The sequence below is a fragment of the Marmota marmota genome, unplaced genomic scaffold, assembly GCF_001458135.2.
Source record: "Marmota marmota marmota unplaced genomic scaffold, marMar, whole genome shotgun sequence".
In the NCBI taxonomy this organism is placed as follows: domain Eukaryota; kingdom Metazoa; phylum Chordata; class Mammalia; order Rodentia; family Sciuridae; genus Marmota; species Marmota marmota.
The window spans coordinates 5,595,163-5,613,592 of NW_026000037.1; the positions used below are offsets into that span (position 1 = coordinate 5,595,163).

The 18,430-nt window shown below is 37.9% G+C and overlaps 1 protein-coding gene across 5 annotated transcripts in view; it reads left to right on the top strand.

The window, feature by feature from the left end:
• The window catches only part of Intu (inturned planar cell polarity protein), a 97,909-nt gene that overhangs the window by 4,605 nt on the left and 74,874 nt on the right, over positions 1-18,430 (top strand). For 2 of the 5 annotated variants that reach the window (XM_048812033.1, XM_048812035.1), the window contains exon 1: positions 4,014-5,180. The exons of 1 other annotated variant lie outside the window; for it this stretch is intronic. In XM_048812033.1, the coding sequence (XP_048667990.1) occupies positions 4,915-5,180 (266 nt within the window). In that variant the 5' untranslated portion in view covers positions 4,014-4,914. Of the gene's footprint in view, positions 1-4,013; positions 5,181-18,430 lie in introns of those variants that run through there. 2 more of the 5 variants (XM_015478902.2, XM_048812034.1) reach the window with 1 other exon arrangement.

Consider the following 18,430-nt stretch of genomic DNA (forward strand, 5'->3'; position numbering starts at 1 on the left):
AAAAAAAAAAAAAAAAAAAAAAAAAAAAACATAAAGTATAGCTATTCATAAAGCCTGTGAGAGGCTCAGTTGAGCTACTTTGTCCAAGGCCTAATGGCTAATAAATGGTGCTCGTCCAGGCTAAAATGTTGATTTTGGGGGGCACCAAAACCAGCAGAGAGTGTGAACTAAAGGCAAGTTCCTGAAAATGTTTTATGGTCCAAATTTCATACTCTTGTCAACAGCAAAAATGTGCATATTAAAAACACCTCAAACATCTGGAGCTTCCAGGGGTAAAAGTGTGCCCCATTAAGTAATATTCATGCTATTAATAGTATAAAATATTGGGACTGGGGCTGTAGCCCAGTGGCAGAATATGAGTGAGGCACTGGGTTCGATCCTCAGCACCACTTTAAAAAAAAAAAAATAAAATAAAATAAAGGCATTCTGTCCATCTACAACTACAAAAAATAAAAAATAAAAAAAAGAACATAGACTGGGGTTGTGGCTCAGTGGTAGAGTGCTCGCCTAGCATGCATGAGCACTGGATTCAATCCTCAGAACCACATAAATATAAAATAAAGATATTGTGTTTACCTAAAGCTAAAAAATAAATATTTTAAAAAAGTATAAAATATCTTTTTAAACTCTGAAAGTAAAAACTGACATAAATCACAAAACCAAAAGTATTGAAAGTAGAGCATAAAGCATACACTGCTGTTTTTAAATGTGTAAGGCATTGGGTTTCAATGATTATCTCATTTGAATTTTGACAACCCTGCATGGTGGGCAGAGATTATCATTGCTGACTTTGCCTGTGTTCATTTGGTCATCAGTGCTAGAATTACAGAACTCAGATCCTCTTACTAGGAAAAGCATGGCATTTACGGATTATCGAGCATTTTGACAGCCCATTGTCAGATCGTTACAGAGTTTGACAATGCTGTGATTTTTTTTTTTTTAAGATGCTAGTAGGGCTTTGGGCACTCATTTATAAGCTGTATTTTTTTTTTTTCCTATGTGGAGTCTGTGTTTTGGTTCTTCTTTTTCCTCTTCCTCAGCAGATGTGGGCCATCCACCTGGGGCTGTTGTGTTCCTGCTTTAAGGGGCCTCCTTTACTTCTGCCTGACAACTACTAGTCTATGACAGTAGAACAGTTCACCAAACTTGTAAGTGAAGATATAAAATGAAGATAAGTTGGAGCAAATTAATTGGGCTTGGGGCTTAAGCTTTGGGCTGTCTACTGTAATTACTTTATGATGACTTTGGGTTCCTCATGAGTAATTCCATAATTATCATTCAAACACAGAATACATGATCTTATAATAGTTAAGTTCCATAAATTTTTACAAGCAATTCAATTTTTATATAAGAAAATTAGAATTCTAGACCATAACTTAATTCCATAAATTTAGCATTGCTAATGCTATTTTTATATACTATGATTTGATTATGAATCTGAAAAATTCCACATTATATAAAGTCTCCATTTTGCTGGCCTATGAAATTATTTATTCATGATTTAAGAAAATAATAGCAGTTGTATTTCCACATAGTTTATGAAGTATTATTTCTGTTTTCACAATTAAGGAGAATTTAATTAGCTTCTAACAAGACTCTGCTACATGAATTCTTACCTTGTGGTTTGAAGGTTTTAATGAATGTAACCTCTGTGGCCTTGTTTTCACTTATTGCTTAGTGCTAGCTTATCTTTCCACTAGGGAAAGAGCTCTTGAACCTGCTAAAGATACTAAATATTTAATTATGTTCTTATCTCCTGTATTTTATGTCAGAATCGTATTGTTTGCCTATTTGAGATGATAATCTATGGAAATAAGGACCTCACATATTATATGTTTTAAACTAAACATTTTCGGGCCTCAGAAGAGCCTGACCATTTGTGTAGTTAAAAACCAGTAATGAGAATACACCTCATTCTAAATCTTTCAAGTTTTGTTGGGATTGCTAATCACCCAATAGACAAAGGCCCTGAAAATGGCATCTTATTTTTTTCCTTTCTTTGTCCTCTCCAATACATATAAAGGATGTTAAGTATTTAATAAGGTTAGGGCAAATATGATATGTGAAGTGAGAAATATGATTAGCTAATAAATACCACACCCTGAAAATTAAGGATAAAAATTATTGCTATTTTTTTTCAATTGTGAAAAAAAAACAGGGTGGTAACTGTTATTATTTCTTTGTGATTGTCTTTTGTCCATTAGCCAAGGAAGTTGCTATATCCAGGGACACATCTAGGGGAAGGAACATTTCTTAGAAGATAAAACTTTTATGTGGCATTCTTTTGCTCCTATTCAACTTTGCAAAAAATGAATGATTAAAAAACAAGATCCAGTCATATTCTCTAGGACACTGTCATTTGGTAGCAAAGATTTTATATATCTATATCTATATATATCTATATATAGATATATATCCAAATAATTTAGATATGACAGACTGATATTAGTTATACCAGAACCTCATGGGATATATTGTGATGGGAAAGGTGGAAAGAAGAATTCTAACAGAGGGAGGAGAGGTGTCTGGGAAAGCTGATGGAAAAGGTCTTGAGAGATTATGTAGTACTGTATTCAAGGAGTAAATTTTGGAGAGGTATCATCTCAGGAAAAAACTGTGAGCAAATGGTATAGAACTGCTAAGTTTTATTGATACTTTATGTACTAGCTGCTTTACATGGATTAATTCATTGGATTTCAAACAGTGCTGTGAAGTAGATACCAATATCTGACTTTACAGATAAGAAAATTGGAGAGGTTGATTTGCTCAAGGTTATGCAGATGGTGGGTTCTGGAGCAGCAAGAGAGGCCAGCCTGAGGGACTCAAATTCAGAAGGTGGGGGTGGTTCCAGCCTATTCTGGAAGTGGCCACTGAGCCTATACTTAGAAGTGCAGGGCTGAGGGAGAGCTTAGGGAGGTTTCCCAGGTTTGTAGAGTTGGTGAGGATGCTCATTTGAAATAACAAGATTTCCAGGCCCCTCCCCTGGAGGTTCTGATCCTGTTACCTGACATTAATCAGTGATTTGATTAATGAGGGAAGTTGGACACAGTTCATTAACTTAATTAAGATATAGTGGGAAATAAAGCATCTAACCCCTAATTAGTGCTCAATTATTTGCAGTATTGGAAAAACTGTTCTTAAAGAATCTACAGTGTTCATTCTCTGTTTAATGTGATGCTAGAGGAATTTTATGAGCATGGTGTAAAATTATTAGATGCTTATAGAAAAACATAGATTATTATTTGTGAGAAGAAAATGTGATATTTTTCTAAAATTTAAAATATCTTTCTTTACTCTAACAAATTGCTTTAAAAATGAATAAAGGCCAACTTTTTAAAGAGGTTAAAGCACTTTTTATTTTGGAATGGAATCTTAAGTAATTTTTAATATTTGAGACTTTGGTGAGAATAAGTACATACGTTTTGCCAGAAAATGTAAAATAACTATTAAATGTGACTTCAACTTTTTTTTAATAATATCATTTCTCTGATTTTAAAAGTAGTCCCTTTTTTTGGTTTGTTTGTTTTTTGGTCACAATGCTGATGGAAATAGTTGTTCCCTTCTTTCCTTGCTTCAAATTCCTGGCACATTACTTCTTCTTTCACTTTAAGTTGGTGGCTGCCTATTAACAAACAAAATGAGCAAAATCACACGTGACTGCTTCAGTGTCCTGCTGCAATTGGTAGGTCGCCACCCATGCCCTCCCTCCTTTGGTCCTTCCTTCCAGTTTTCAAGAAGAGGTGTTGAGGGAGGTCATATCCTTCCTTCTTCGACTCAGGAGCCATCTCTGCCTGCCTCCTCCAGGACCTCCCTTTCCATCGTCTTTTTACAAACTGGTCTCCTGTTGAGGAGTGTAGGAATCACTTTTAGGGAGAAACTCGTGGATTTCCAGAGATGGCTTCAATGTTTTATAATCTTAAGTAAACATATGGAATATGCTTTATAGTTCTAGTATAAGATAAAACCAATTTTATAAATCAATACAATTAAGCTATAAAATAAAATTCAACAGTTGTTATATAATTATACAAAAAGCACATTTAGAAAGTAATACAAATAAAGCCATAAAGCCTAGTTTCAGATCCACAGCCCAGTGGTGCTAGGGCAGTAGGGTAGGTTGCTGAAAAGTCAAATAAAGAACCTGGAGATGGTGTGTGAGACACAATTTACTCCCAAAGGCTGAACAGGTAGCACCTCTGTCCCTCACGGTACCTTGCCATCCCTCACAGCATTGCTCCAGAAAGCAGTGTCTCCATCTCTCACTGAGCAGTAACACCAGTGGGATGAGTGACATGCACACTCTCCCTGTGTATTGAGCTTCACATTAGCTACTACAAGGAAGAGGTCTTTTATAAGTTAGTTGGTAGAAGCAGTGCCGTTGTTAGTGGCTTAGTTTGCTTTCTTCCTTGTATGGCCATCATTCCAAGGAGTGGCTGTTCTGGTGTTCATGGAAGCAGGCGCTTTTTTACAGATAACATTAACTTGTCCGAGTTCCTAGCATTCATGAGAAACGTAAAACTGTTTCCAAGTGCTGCACATACAGACATAGGGCAACTAGTGAGCGCATCCACAGGTCGCCTAGAGGTGCTCAGACCCATCCGTTCCGTGAAGGGACGCAGCGTCCCTAAGGCAAGATGTTTCCTCTACTTGTAAACGGACCGAGCCGGGCGCCTCGGTTCTGCATAGAAAACCCACCCCAGTGCGAACAGGAAACGGGACAGGGGTTCTCCCTCGGTGTGATACGCTGTGCAGCCCCCAGGGGAGAACGCTGAGGGGAAAAGGAGCGGTGACGTCTCAGCGGTCCCCTTGCAGCCACCGAGACACGCTCGCGGAGAGTCAGCTCCTCACCCAGTCCAGCCCGGCCGTGCTCCGCGGGCGGCTTCCTCGTCGCCCCGGCAACCCGCGTCTCCACCAATGGCAGCGGCACGGCGCGGTCACGTGGCTCCGCCCCTTCCCCGGCGGCAACAACATGGCGGCCGCTGCGGTCGGTGGCGGCGGGGTGTGAAGGCCCCTGCGGCGGCCGTGCAGCCCTCACGATGGCATCGCCGACCTTGGGGGCCTCGCGTGGAAGCCCGGACGCGCTCCCCGGCAGACTTCGCTTCGCAGGAAGACGAGGAGGGCGATTCTGCAGACTGGACGAGCTCCTCGGGCTCCTGCGCCTCGGCCAGCGGCGCTTCCGAGTGAGTGCAGAGGGGGACGGTGGGCAGCCCAGGGCGCACGTGCCGGACGGCCCGAGCGGGACCTCGGCGACCCTGGGGCCTGGGCCAAGTCCGCTCCCGCCGGTTCCGCGCCTTGGAGGGCGCCTCTGCGGAAAGTTCTGGAAATGGCCCCCTGCGAGGCTGCGCCCTTCTGGATGCCAGGTCCTTGCGCCTCAGCCGCCTGGGTGTGTGGGATGCGGATACCACGCGGGTTTTACAAGGCAGCGGATGAATTGTGCAGGTTTTCCTCCCGCCGTGTAAAGAGTAGCTGTGTGTAGTCACCCACCTGCTCCAGGATAGCCTCCCTCCAGGATGATAGCCTGTTTCCAGGATAGCCTCTTTCCAGGATAGCCTCCCTCGAGGTTCAGGGTGTTTGTGATGTGTTTTATGCATCCCCCTGGTTTCCTGTTTTGTCATAAGTTAATTTTCAAAGTGTTCTTTCCACGTTTTTATCCTTAATAATACCATGAGAAAGTTATTTTGATTTTCAATACCCAATGCTATTTCATTTTTTTATTCTAATTTGTTATATATGACAGCAGAATGCAACACAGTTCAAAATACACATAGAGCACGATTTTTCATATCTCTGGTTGTACACAAAGCATAGTCACACCATTCACCGTCTTCATACATGTACTTAGAGTAATGATATCCTTCTCGTTCCACCGCCTTTCCTACCCCTATGCCTTCTCCCATCCCTCCTCCCCTTTGCCCTATCTAGATTTTGTCAATTCCTCCCATGCTCCCCCTCCCAACCCCATTATGAATCAGTCTCCTTATATCAGAGAAAACATTCAGCATTTGGTTTTTTGGGATTAACTAACTTCACTTAACATTATATTCTCCAACTCCATCCATTTACCTGCAAATGCCATGATTTTATTCTCTTTCATTGCTGGGTAATATTTGATTGTGTATATATGCCACATTTTCTTTATCCATTCATCTACTGAAGGGATTCTAGGTTGGTTCCACAGTTTAGCTATTGTGAATTGTGCTGCTATAAACATTGAAGTGGCTGTGTCCCTGTAGTATGCTGATTTTTAAGTCCTTTGGGTATAGACCTAGGAATGGGATAGCTGGGTCAAATGGTGGTTCCATTCCCAGTTTTTCAAGGATTCTCCATATTGCTTTCCATATTGGCTGCACCAATTTGCAGTCCCACCATCAGTGTATGAGTGTGCTTTTCCCCCCACATTCTCGTCAACACTTATTGTTGTTTGTATTCTTAATAGCAGCTATTCTGACTGGAATGAGATGAAGTCTTAGAGTAGTTTTGATTTGCATTTCTTTAATTGCTAGAGATATTGAACATTTTTTCATATATTTGTTGATTGATTGTATATCCTCTTCTGAGAAGTGTCCAGGTTCTTGGTCCATTTATTGATTGGGTTATTTGGGTATTTTTTGGAGTTTAGCTTTTTGAGTTCTTTATATACCCTAGAGATTAGTGTTCTAATCTAATTAGTGTTCTAATCTGTTGTACAAATGGTAAAAATTTGCTCCCAATCTGTAGGCTTTCTCATCACCTCACAGATTGTTTATTTTGCTGAGAAGAAGGTTTTCAGTTTGAATCTGCCCCATTCATTAATTCTTGATTTTAATTCTTGTGCTATAGCAGTTTTATTAAGGAAGTAGGGGCCTAATCCAATATGATGAAGATTTGGGCCTACTTTTTCTTCTATTAAATGCAGGATCTCTGGTTTAATTCCTAGGTCCTTGGTCCACTTTGAGTTGAGTTTTGTGCGTGGTGAGGGATAGGAGTTTAATTGCTGTTTCATTTTTGAAGGAATCTATTCTATGGATGAAGAACTTTTTGGAAAAGCCAATCAGTACAACTTGAAACACCTAAGGGTGAAAGGTTTAGGTACCAAGAGTCTACCAAGCTGATAAGGGACTGCAATACATATTTTTAGGATGGCATTTTATGGATAGTTAGGAATAACAGTTACAAATAAGTAAGAATTACTCCTAAATTATTTTCACTTATCATAATTATAACATTTTTATTACTGTCTTTGTAAGTGTGTGGGGAAAGCCTGTTTAATACTTTCTAGAAACTTAAGGATAGGTTGTATTCTTGAAAATTTGAACAAATTTAAGAATACCAATTTTTTGTAATCTCTTTGTGCCCCCCTTTTTAATATTGTTTTAGTTGTAGATGGACACAGTACCTTTATTTTGTTCATTCATTTATGTGATGCTGAGGACCAAACCCAATGCCTCACATGTGTGAGGCAAATGTTCTACACTGCTGAGCCACAACCCCAGCTCCCCTTTGTGGCCTTTTTAAAAAAGCAGTACAGGGCATTGAAACCAGGGCCTGGTGCAAGTTATGCAAGCACTGTACCACTGAGCTTTATCTTGAGCCCATTTTATATTTTGAGACAGTGTCCTTTTAAGTTGCCTAGGATGGCCTTGAACTTGTGATCCTTCTGCCTCAGTCTCCCAAATAGCGGAGATTGTACTCGTGTACTACTGTGCCCAGTTTGCTGTGGTCATTTAAAAGTAATTTAAAAACTTGTGGTTATTAGGCGAGGCTGCTGGAAGGAAGTAAAGATTACATGGAACCTTATTTGGTCCTTAAATAGAAGCAATAGACAGGTTGAGACTTCAGCTTTTGGTTTCTCCACATCTCGGAGTCATACATATTTAGCCTAGAGATAATATGTCATTTCCCATAGTTACACACAGCTGAGTGTTTCATTATAGAAACTCAGGACACCTGATTTCTAATGGAGCCCCCTGCACTTGGTGGTATAAAAATAAATGAGCTTAACTCAGTTTCTTCAAAATGTGCAATCTAAAGACCTTGTGCTAGGGTAATGTCTTACTTTTTAAGTATTCCATTTTCTGGAGTACATTATCTATGTATGATATTTTAGTTTTTAAAAACAATCATTACGATTTCTACAGTAGTCATTCACTATTCACTCTTAATGTTTTGTCTTTCAATAGGAAAAGTACAGTAAATCCCTATTGGAGGCTGGGCACTGTGGCGCACACCTGTGATCCCAGCGGCTTGGGAGGCTGAGACAGAAGGATCTCAAGTTCAAAGCCAGCTTAGCAAAAGTGAGGTGGAAGCAACTCAGTGAGATCCTGTCTCTAAAAGAAATACAAAATAGGGCTGGGGATGTGGCTCAGTGGTTGAGTGCCTCTTAATTCAATCCCTGGTACCTCCCCCAGAAAAAATCTGTATCAAAAATATTTTTCTGGTCTCTATGTTGAGTTCTATCAAGATTCAGATATTATGTCTTTTCTTTCTTTCTGTACTGGGGATTGAAGTGTTTTTGTATTTTATTTAAAGACGGGGTCTCACTGAGTTGCTTAGTGCCTCGCCCTTGTGGAGGCTTGCTTTCAACTTGCAATCCTCCTGCAATCCACAGGGATTACAGATGTGCACCACTGGGCCCAACTGTCTGTCCTTTCTTGATGTATATGACTTAAAGGTTGATCTGCTGACATAATCCAGAAGGTTTCTCTCTTGGTATTTGGTGTTCACCTCCCTAATCTGCAGTCACCAATGCAGGCAGCCTTCCTACCTTGGACAGAACCAGCATTTGATCAGAAGCATACCAGTGTGAATCTTAATCAAAGGGAGATGAATTGCCTATTATCTTTTATGGTCTATATGAAGCTAACTAAGGAAGTTATATTACACATTGATTCACATAAATAATCCTGAAATTTCAAAATTCTAGTTAATAATCTGTATGTTCTTTTTGGAAATTATCATTTTTTCATATATATTTTATAACTAAAAATCAGTTTTGAACAGCATGTGATTGTCAACATGCTTATTGTTTGGGGGATAAAAATCACCTTAGGTACATCTGTAGAGTTCTTACAGGCTTACTATAGAAGAGGAATGTTGGCACATGGGTATGTCTCTGAGGAGGCTGTGGAGGTAATACTGGTGGGTGGGTTGGAAGAAGGAACCCTTGCCACATAGATCCCATATTCATTTGTCATGACATTTTTTATTGTGTGTGGTTTTTCTCTGTCCCTAGAATTGTCCTTGTGTTCCTAATAGTGTCATATGACTACATGTATTGGCCACTTTGATAAAAGGCATTATACCTTGCCCGCTTTAAAAGAGAGAGAGAGAAGAAAAGAATAATGTAATGGATTTGGAATGGGGCAAATGTCTGTCCTCCAGTAAGAAAAAAGTGTCAGTAGGACTGGTTAATGCCGGGTTTCTGTTCCAGCGACTAAAAGGCTCAGGGGTCACTCTAGTTAAACTGGGCTAACTGGGCTGCACGAAATAACCACACAAGAGACACAAATACCTTTTTCTTTGGGGTTGCTGTGACGGCTCCTCTGACCCTAAGGTCTGCAGAAAGAGAGAGAGCGAGAGCATGCGCTGACCCCTTTTATTGAGGAGAAGCTATTCAAATGAGGCAAGGGGTCAGGTTTCAGGGGGCTGAGTCTATCTTCATGATGTCCACTGTCAGCAGGTTGACTGACACCTGGGCAGGCCACACCCAAGGGCACAGTAAGAGGAGGGGACACACACAAGGCACTTCCATGGAAGATTCTATGCTAAACAGGGCAAGGGGTTATATTACAAAGGAACAGGAGAGCATAGCTTCACCCATGGGGCTATAGCAAGACACACCCATTTCTGTGACTGAGCGCCACAGCACCCAGCTGGGGAGTGTAACTCAGTCACCCATAAGGTTGGCCTCCCACAGGTTAATTTATAGCTTTTTTCTCTGTGTGAAATTGCTATACTGTTGCAAATGATTAAAAAAATGCATATATATATATATATATATATATATATATATATATATATATATAGACATTAGTGCAAATTAAGTCCTGAGAGAGTAAAATAACTTTTTTTTGGGGGGGGGATATTTAGTGTCAACTTGGAATTCTTGAAAACATTAGGAATTGAGAAACTTATTAGCATTATCTGAAATTCATGTTCTTTAATCTATTTGTTATACATCATTAAAAACCAATTAAAGTGTCTTTAAATTTTGCAAGCAAGCTGTAAATAAACTGTTATCTGTTTAGAGCAAAGCAGAATAAACAAACTAAGACTTTCATTGAAAGAAAATTGAAAGTCATTTACTCAATGAGAATTTTATAGCTTGTACCATAGGATTTCAGATGGTGATGGAGGAGTATTTGTATAGTACTGATTAATGTGACCCATGCAATATAAAAATCTGAATTAAAACAGCTACATTTAATTTTGTTTGTTTTTTGAAATAAGGTTTAAATTTTGAAGTAAGTTTAGATTTACAGAGGAGTTGCAAAGGTATTACAGCATTCCCTTAAACCCTTCTCCCGGGTGCCCCTGATGTTGACATCCTATGCAGATGTTGCTCATTTGTCAAAACTAAGAAAATTAACACTGGTAAGTACTATTAACCAAAGTCTGAACTTTATTTGTTGGCAGATTTCACCTTTCTGCCACTAATGTTCTTTTTCTGTTCCAGGATTCAACCCAGGATATCAAATTGCCTCTAGTCAGCCTGTCTCCCTAGTCTCCTCTGTTCTGTGACAAGTTCTCAGTTCAGTGGTTTTCGTAACCTCAATCCCTTGGTTGAGGTGGCACTGGCCAGATCTCTTCCCCATCAAGTTGTTACTTTCCACTTTCCATGTTCTCACACTTTGCTGGTGAGAATGTGCATTGGTGTGTCTTTTGGATGAAGACCTGTATATACATATACATAAAAGTTACATACTGTAACTTTCTTAGAGAAAAACAAAAATAAAAACAGAGTACAAAGCTCATCAGTAGCTAAATGAGTGACTATGCTGCATCCTCCATATGGACTGTTATGCCGCCATTAGGGCTTTCTGAACTGTATTGTCAAGTGAGAAATTAGAAAGCCAAGTACATACTATTATATAAGTACATACGTTTTATGTGATTATGAAACATGGGTCTTTAACATTGTTTATGTCAATGACCATGATAATCATACTTCCATTTATTTGTGCCTATGTATGCATAGAGAGATGCTGGCAGTCACTAACCAGAAATCCAGTCCACTTCAATCCCTTCTGTCTCATCTTACCTACTGAATCTCAAAGTTCTGGTGATTTTCGAGTATGTTTCAGCCCTTATTACCTTAGTTATTTTTGCCTTGACTACTAAAATGCCAATTAATCTTCTTGCCTTGGGTTGTGTCTCAAACTTACCTTCAGTTTACTTCCTGAGCAGGACTGTCCAGGGATATCTGACCTCTAGACCCTGCAAACTCTTCACTCAATGGAGGCCAGGTCTCCACACCTTCTGTCATTCCATACCTCCCACGTTACTCTGGCACCCACAGTTGCTGGTGGTTTTCTACATAGGTTGGACACTGTCCCTCAAGCCTTCCTCTGTTGTTACTTCTGTTTAAACTTCTCTTTTTCTTCAGCTCCCCAATTCTCCTCCCATCCAGTTGTTGTTTATGAGGCTGTAGAGCTCTCATATGTGCCTCTGTCTTGTGCTCCAAGTGTATTGTCATGGGTTCCTTCTCTCTTTTCCCCACTAAGCAAAGGCAGAAACTGATATTTTCATTCTTGTAATTCTGGTATTTACTGCAGTGCTTGGTGCTATGTATTTGTCTCTTTATTCCTCACCTGCATTCATCTTAGAATCATAACCAGGAAGTGGGTTCACATTCATTCAGATTTTAGAGATTAAAATGCGCCATCTTTTTTTTTTTTTTTTGGTACTAGGGATTGAACCCAGAGGTGCTTAACCACAGAGCCACTTCCCAGCTCATTTGGTATTTTATTTAGAGGCAGGGTCTCACAGAGTTGTTTAGCGCCTCACTAAGTAGCTGAGCCTTGCTTTGAACTTGCGATCCTCCTGCCTCAGCCTCCTGAGGCACTGGGATCACAGGTGTGCGCCACTGTGCCTGGCCAAAATGCCCCATCTTTATACTTGGCATGTAAGCTAAGTTAGTGTATATATTCCAAAAAGACTTTTAAAATAAATAACAAAACCTTTTATTGTTTAAATTTATATAAATTTATGAATGTATAATCGTGATATTTACATTGTACCAGTTAAACCTATGATGCGTTTTCTGTCTACTTAAGTGTGCACAATTAGGCTCATCAAACCAGAACTGCAGTTACTGACGCTGATCTCCGTGAGTGCACGCTGTGAGGCTGAAACGGCTGATGCGTGGCCAGTGAGCAGTGCTAAGTGGTGCTGAGCAACTAACGTGATTCCGGGCCTCAGGAGCCAGCTAGAGCCCGAGAAATATTACTTTTGATATTTTGAGCTAATTATGTCTTTTTAAAGAGTGACTCATATACTTGAAAATTCTGTGTTGATAACCAGCCACAGACCAGGGCAGTAGTTAAGAACTGAGTAATAGAATTTAGGGGCTCTCGCAGCATTTAGAAAGAGACATTTAACGTTGCTAATAAACACTGTATAAAACAGAAAAGTGTCTGATTGATTGGTGATTAGAAGACAAATCATACCTTTTCACGCCAGGATATTGTTACTCATGTTTCTGAAAAGACATGTTAGTTTTTCCACTGGAACCAATTTCACTTTAAAGGACAGCAGTTTGAAAGGTGGTTCACAACATGGAGCCGGGTAGAATTTGTGATTAGGTTTGTTATAAGAGTTTTTGATGGCTATTTCAGTACTTTTAATAGCAATAATTATGTTTTTTTTAGTGACGTACTTCCCAGTTGAAAGTTGATTTTTTTAACAGATGATGAATATTATGAGTTTTGCTTTCTTAACATTACTCATAAGAAAGGAGTTTTAAAAGATTATAGGCTATAGAGCTGATCATGAGTTAGCTCTGACTATATTGTTTTCAGCAGAACTAACTGTGGTGAGTTGAATGTTTCCATTTTGAAAATTTATTTATTTATTCATTTTTATTGGTTCTTTTTGGTTAAGCATAGAGGTTGTGGGATTCATTTTGATATAATTGTAAAAGCATGGAAAAAAATTTGTTCTCATTCAGTTCTCAATATTTCCCCCGTTACTTCCCTCCTCTCTTCCCCTGTTCCTTCCCTCTACTGATATTTTGCCATTTATAGTTTTTTTAACTTTAATTTATTGTCTTGTGGATGTGGATGATGGTCAGATTCACTGTGGTATATTCATATATGTACACAGGAAGGTTAGGTCAGATTCATTCCACAGTCTGCCTGTCCCATTCTTCCTCCCTTCCCTTCATTCCCCAAGTCTACTCCACTCATCTTTCTTTTGTTGTTTTATTCTTCCACCCCCACTCACCCCCTTATTTTGGATTAGCTTCCACATACCTTTGACTTTTGAGGACTGGCTTATTTCACTTAGCATCATAGTCTCCATTTTCATCTATTTATTGACAAATTTTTTATGGCTGAGTAATTTGGCACACACACACACACTAAATTCATCTGTTGAGGGGCACCTAGGTTGACTCCATGACTTGGCTCTTATGAGTTATTGGCTTCTATAAACATTAATATATCTTACTATCCTGTGCTGATTTTAAATCCTTTGGACACACACAGAGGAGTGGGATAGCTAGGTCACATTACTAATTTTTGAGGAATCTCTGTATTGCTTTCCAGAGTGGTTGCACTAGTTTTCAGCCCTCCCAGTGGTGTATGAGTCTACCTTTTCACCTACATCCTCACCAATATTTAATGTTATTTTTTTTTTTTTTTTTGGTACCAGGGATTGAACCAGGAGCACTTAACCACTGAGCTACAATCCCAGGCCTTTTTGTGTTTAGTTTAGAGACAGGATTTCACTGAGTTGCTTAGGGCCTTGCTAAGTTGCTGAGGCTGGCTTTGAACTCACAGTCCTCCTGCCTCAGCCTCCCAAGCCACTGTTATTTGTATTCTTAAAAATTGCCATTCTGACTGGAGTGAAATGAAATCTCAATGCAGTTTAAATTGCATTTCTCTAATTGTTAGAAATGTTGAACTTCTTTCATATATTTATTGACCATTTTTATTTCTTCTTTTAAGAAGTCTTCATTTAGTTCCTTTGCCCACTTATTGATTGGGTTTTTGGGTTATTTTAAGTTTTTTAGTTCTTTGTATATCCCGTATGTTAATGCCCTATCAGAGGATCAGGGGGCAGATTTTCTCCCATTCTGTAGGCTCTCTCTTCATGATTTTAATTGTTTCTTTCCTTTGAAGAAGTTCTTTAACTTGATGCTATCCCATATATTGATTTTTTATTTTTCCTCTTGTGCTGTAGGAGTCTTGTTAAGGAAGTCACTTCCTGAGTCTCCATGTTGGAGTGTGTTGAGCTTATATTTTCTTCTAACCACTGTAGGCTTTTTGGTTTGGGTCTTTGATCCACTTTGAGTTGAGTTTTGTGCATGGCAAAAGACAGAGGTCAAATTTTATTCTACTACATACAGATTTCCAGTTTTCCTAGCAGCATTTGTTCAAAAGGCCATCTTTTCTCTAATGTATGCTTTTGGCACCTTTGTCTAGCACCAGACAACAGTGTTTATGTGGGTTTGTCATTGTCTTTTATTCTGTTCCATTGGCATTCATGCCTGTTCTGGTGCCAGGACCACATATTTTGTCACTATAGCTCTGTGGTATAATTGAGGTTCAGTATTGTGATGCCTCCTGCTTTGCTTTTCTCACTAAGGATTCCTTTGGTTATTCTGGGTCTTATTTTTCCAGGTGAATTTCATAAATGCTTTTTCTAGTTTTGTGAAGAACTTCATTGTATTTTTTTATGGGAATTGCTTTGAGTCTCTGGAGCGCTTTTGATTGTGTAGCCATTTTGGTAATATGAATTCTGCCTATCCAAGAACATGGAAGATCTTTCTATCTTCTAAGGTCTTCTTCAATTTCTTTCTTTAGTGTACTGTAGTTTTCATTGTAGAGAACTTTCATCTCTTTTGTTAGATTTATTCCCCCATTTTTTTTTGAGGCTATTGTGAATGGGATTGCTTTCCTAATTTCTTTTTCAGTAGATTGAACATTTTGTACAGGTACACAATTGATTTATGAGTGTTGATCTTCTGTCCCTCTAAATAAATTTGCTGGATTAATTTATTTATGAGTTCTAAAAATCTTCTTGTGGAGTTTTTGGGTCTTCTAAATATAAGATTATGTCATCAACAAACAGATAATTTGAGCTCTTCTTTTCCTGTTTGCATCCCTTGTTTCTTCCCGTTGCCTGATTGTTTTGGCTAGAGTTTTAGGACTGTTTTGAATAGGAATGGTGAGAGTGGCCATTCTTACCTTGTTCCTGTTTTTAGAGGTAATGTGTGCAGTTTTTCTCCATTCAGAGTAATGCTGGGCTCGGATTTGTCATATGTGGCCTTTACAGTGTTGAGGCAAGTTCCTTTGGTCCCTAGTTTCTCCAGTATTTTTAACATGAATAGGTGCTGAAATTTATCACATGGTTTTTCTGCATTTATTGAGATAATCATGTAATTCTTGTCCTTAAGCCTATTTAAGTGGTAAATTACGTTTACTGATTTCCATATGTTGAACTCTGAATGAAACTTACTTGATTGGGGTTGCACTCTCTTTTTAATGTGTTTTTGTATACGGTTTGCCAATATTTTATTATAAATTTTTATATCTGTGTTCACTGAGGTTATTGGTCTGAAGTGTTCTTTCCTTGATGTGTCTTTGTCTGGTTTTGGTGTCAGGTATACTGGCTTTGTAGAAAGAGTTTGGCATATTCCTTCCTTTTCTGTTCATAGAATAATTTGAGAGGATTAATATTAGTTCTTCTTTGAAGGTTTGGTAAAACTTAGCCAAGAATCTCTCTGGTCCTGGACTTTTCTTTGTTGGAAGGTTGTTGATAACTGATCTGTTTAAGTTTTCTGTATCCTTCAATTTGGATGGGTCATAGATCTCTAGGTATTTGTCAGTATCTCAAGTTTTTCTAGCTTATTGGGGAAGAAATTTTCAGAATAGTTTCTGATAACCCTGTATTTCATAATGTTTGTGGTGATATTTCCTTTTTCATCTCAAATTTTGATAATTGAATTTTTGCCCTCTTTGGTTAGTTTGGCTAAGGGCTTATTAATTTAGTTTATCCTTTCAAAAATCCAACTCTTTGTTTCACTGCTCTTTTGTATTTTTTTCATCTCAATTTCATTGATTTCAGCTCTGATTTTAATTATTTCCTGCCTTCTACTGATTTTGGTTTCTTCTTCTTTTTCCAGGGCCTTGAGATGCAATGTTAGATTATTTATTTGGTATCTTTCTATTCTTTCAGTGTGTGAGCTCAATGCTGTGAATTTCCCTCTTAGGCAGAACTGCCTTCATACTGCCCAGAGATTTTGAAATGTTGTATCACTATTCTCATTTACCTCTAAAATTTTATTTTAATTTCTCCCTTGATTTCTTCTGTTATCCATTCATTATTTAAAAGTATATTATTTAATCTCCAGATGTTAGAGTGGTTTCTGTTTTTTATCTTATTTATTTCTAATTTCATTTCTGATAGAATGCAAGGTATTATCTCTGTTTTATTGTGTTTGCCAGCATTTGCTTTGTGACCTCAAATGCAGTGTATTTTGGAAACTGTTCTAGATGCTGCTGAGAAGAAAGTGAATTCAGTCATTGGTGGATAAAATACTCTATAGATATCTGTTAGGTCCATATTATTAATTGTATTTTTTTTAGTTCTGTAGAATTTTAGCTTAGTTTTTGTTTGGATGATCTATCCATTGGGGAAAGAGACATGTTGAAGTCACTTACTATTATTGTATTGTTGTCTATTTGATTCTTAATGTTAAGAAGGGTTTATTTGGGGCTGGAGTTGTGGCTCAGTGGTACAGCGCTCGCCTAGAATGTTCGAGGCCTGGGTTCGATCCTCAGCACCACATAAAAATCAATAAATGGAATGGGTTCGATCCTCAGCACCACGTAAAAATCAATAAATGGAATGAAGATGTTGTGTGCAACTACAACTAAAAAATAAATATTAAAAAAAGATTTATTTGATGAACGTAGATGCTTAGTTGTTTGGGACATAAGTATTTACAATCAATATATCTTGTTGATGTATGATTCCTGTAAGAAGTATAAAGTGACCTTTTTTGTCTCTTTTGATTAGTCTTCGCTTCAGGTCCACTTTATCTGATATAAGAATACAGATAAAGTGAGTCCCAGGTGAATTGTATGTTTTTCCCTCCTTTCACCTTCAGTCTGTGGATGTCTTGCCTGTGGGGTGAGTTTCTTGCAGACAGCTTTTGTTGAGTCTTGTTTTTCAATCCAGTCTGTGAACCTGTATTTTTTGATTAAAGAGTTTAGATCATTTATATTTAATGTTATTATCAAAAGGTGAGTTTTATTTTCTGCCATTTTTCATTCATTTCTGATGTTAAAATTGGACTTCATTATTTTTTGATTGACTTTTCTAATGTAATTCCTCCCTATGCTGGTTTTTATTTTTATTTTTTCATTTCTTCTTCATGAAATATTTTTGTGAATATGTTTTATAATATAGGCTTTCTAGTTATGAATTATTTTAGCTTTCATTTATCATGGAAGTTTTTATCTCTTCTTCAATTCTGAAGTTTAATTTTTGCTTTATATAGTATTCTTGGTTGGCACACATTTTCTTTCAGTGCTTCATGTGTATTATCAGAAGCCCTTCTGGCTTTAGGGTCTGGGTTGAGAAATCATTCGAAATCTGGATTGGTTTACCTTTCAGTGTGACCAACCATTTTTCTCCTGAAGCTTTAAAAATTTTATGTTTATTTTATATGTTAGACATTTTCATAATATTGTGTTTTGGAGTGGAACTATTGTGATTTTGTATATTGAGAGTTCTGTATGCCTCTTTTATTTTAATTTCCATCTCATTCTTAAATTTTTCTTATACTATTTCATTAAAAAGATTGTATATCCCTTTAGCTTGTATTTTAGAGCCTTCATCTACCCCAATGATTCTAAAATTTGTCCTCTTGATGTTATCACAAATTTCTTGACTATTCTGTTCATGGTGTCTTAACATCTTTTCTTTATGGTCAGCTTTATTTTGAAGATTATGTACTTTGTCTTTGAGGATTAAAAATCTGTCTTCAAAGTGGTCTAATCTATTGGTGGTGCATTCCACTGAATTTTTAATTTAGTTTATTGATTCTTTTATTTCCAGGATTTTTGTTTGGTTCTTTTTCAGAATCTATCTCTTTATTGAAGTGATCTTTTGCTTCCTATATTTTCTGTGATTTCACTTCTTACATTTCTTTTAGCTCATAGAACATTTTAACTGTGAACTTTCTAAATTCCTTCTCTGGCATTCCCTCTACTGTAGTGTC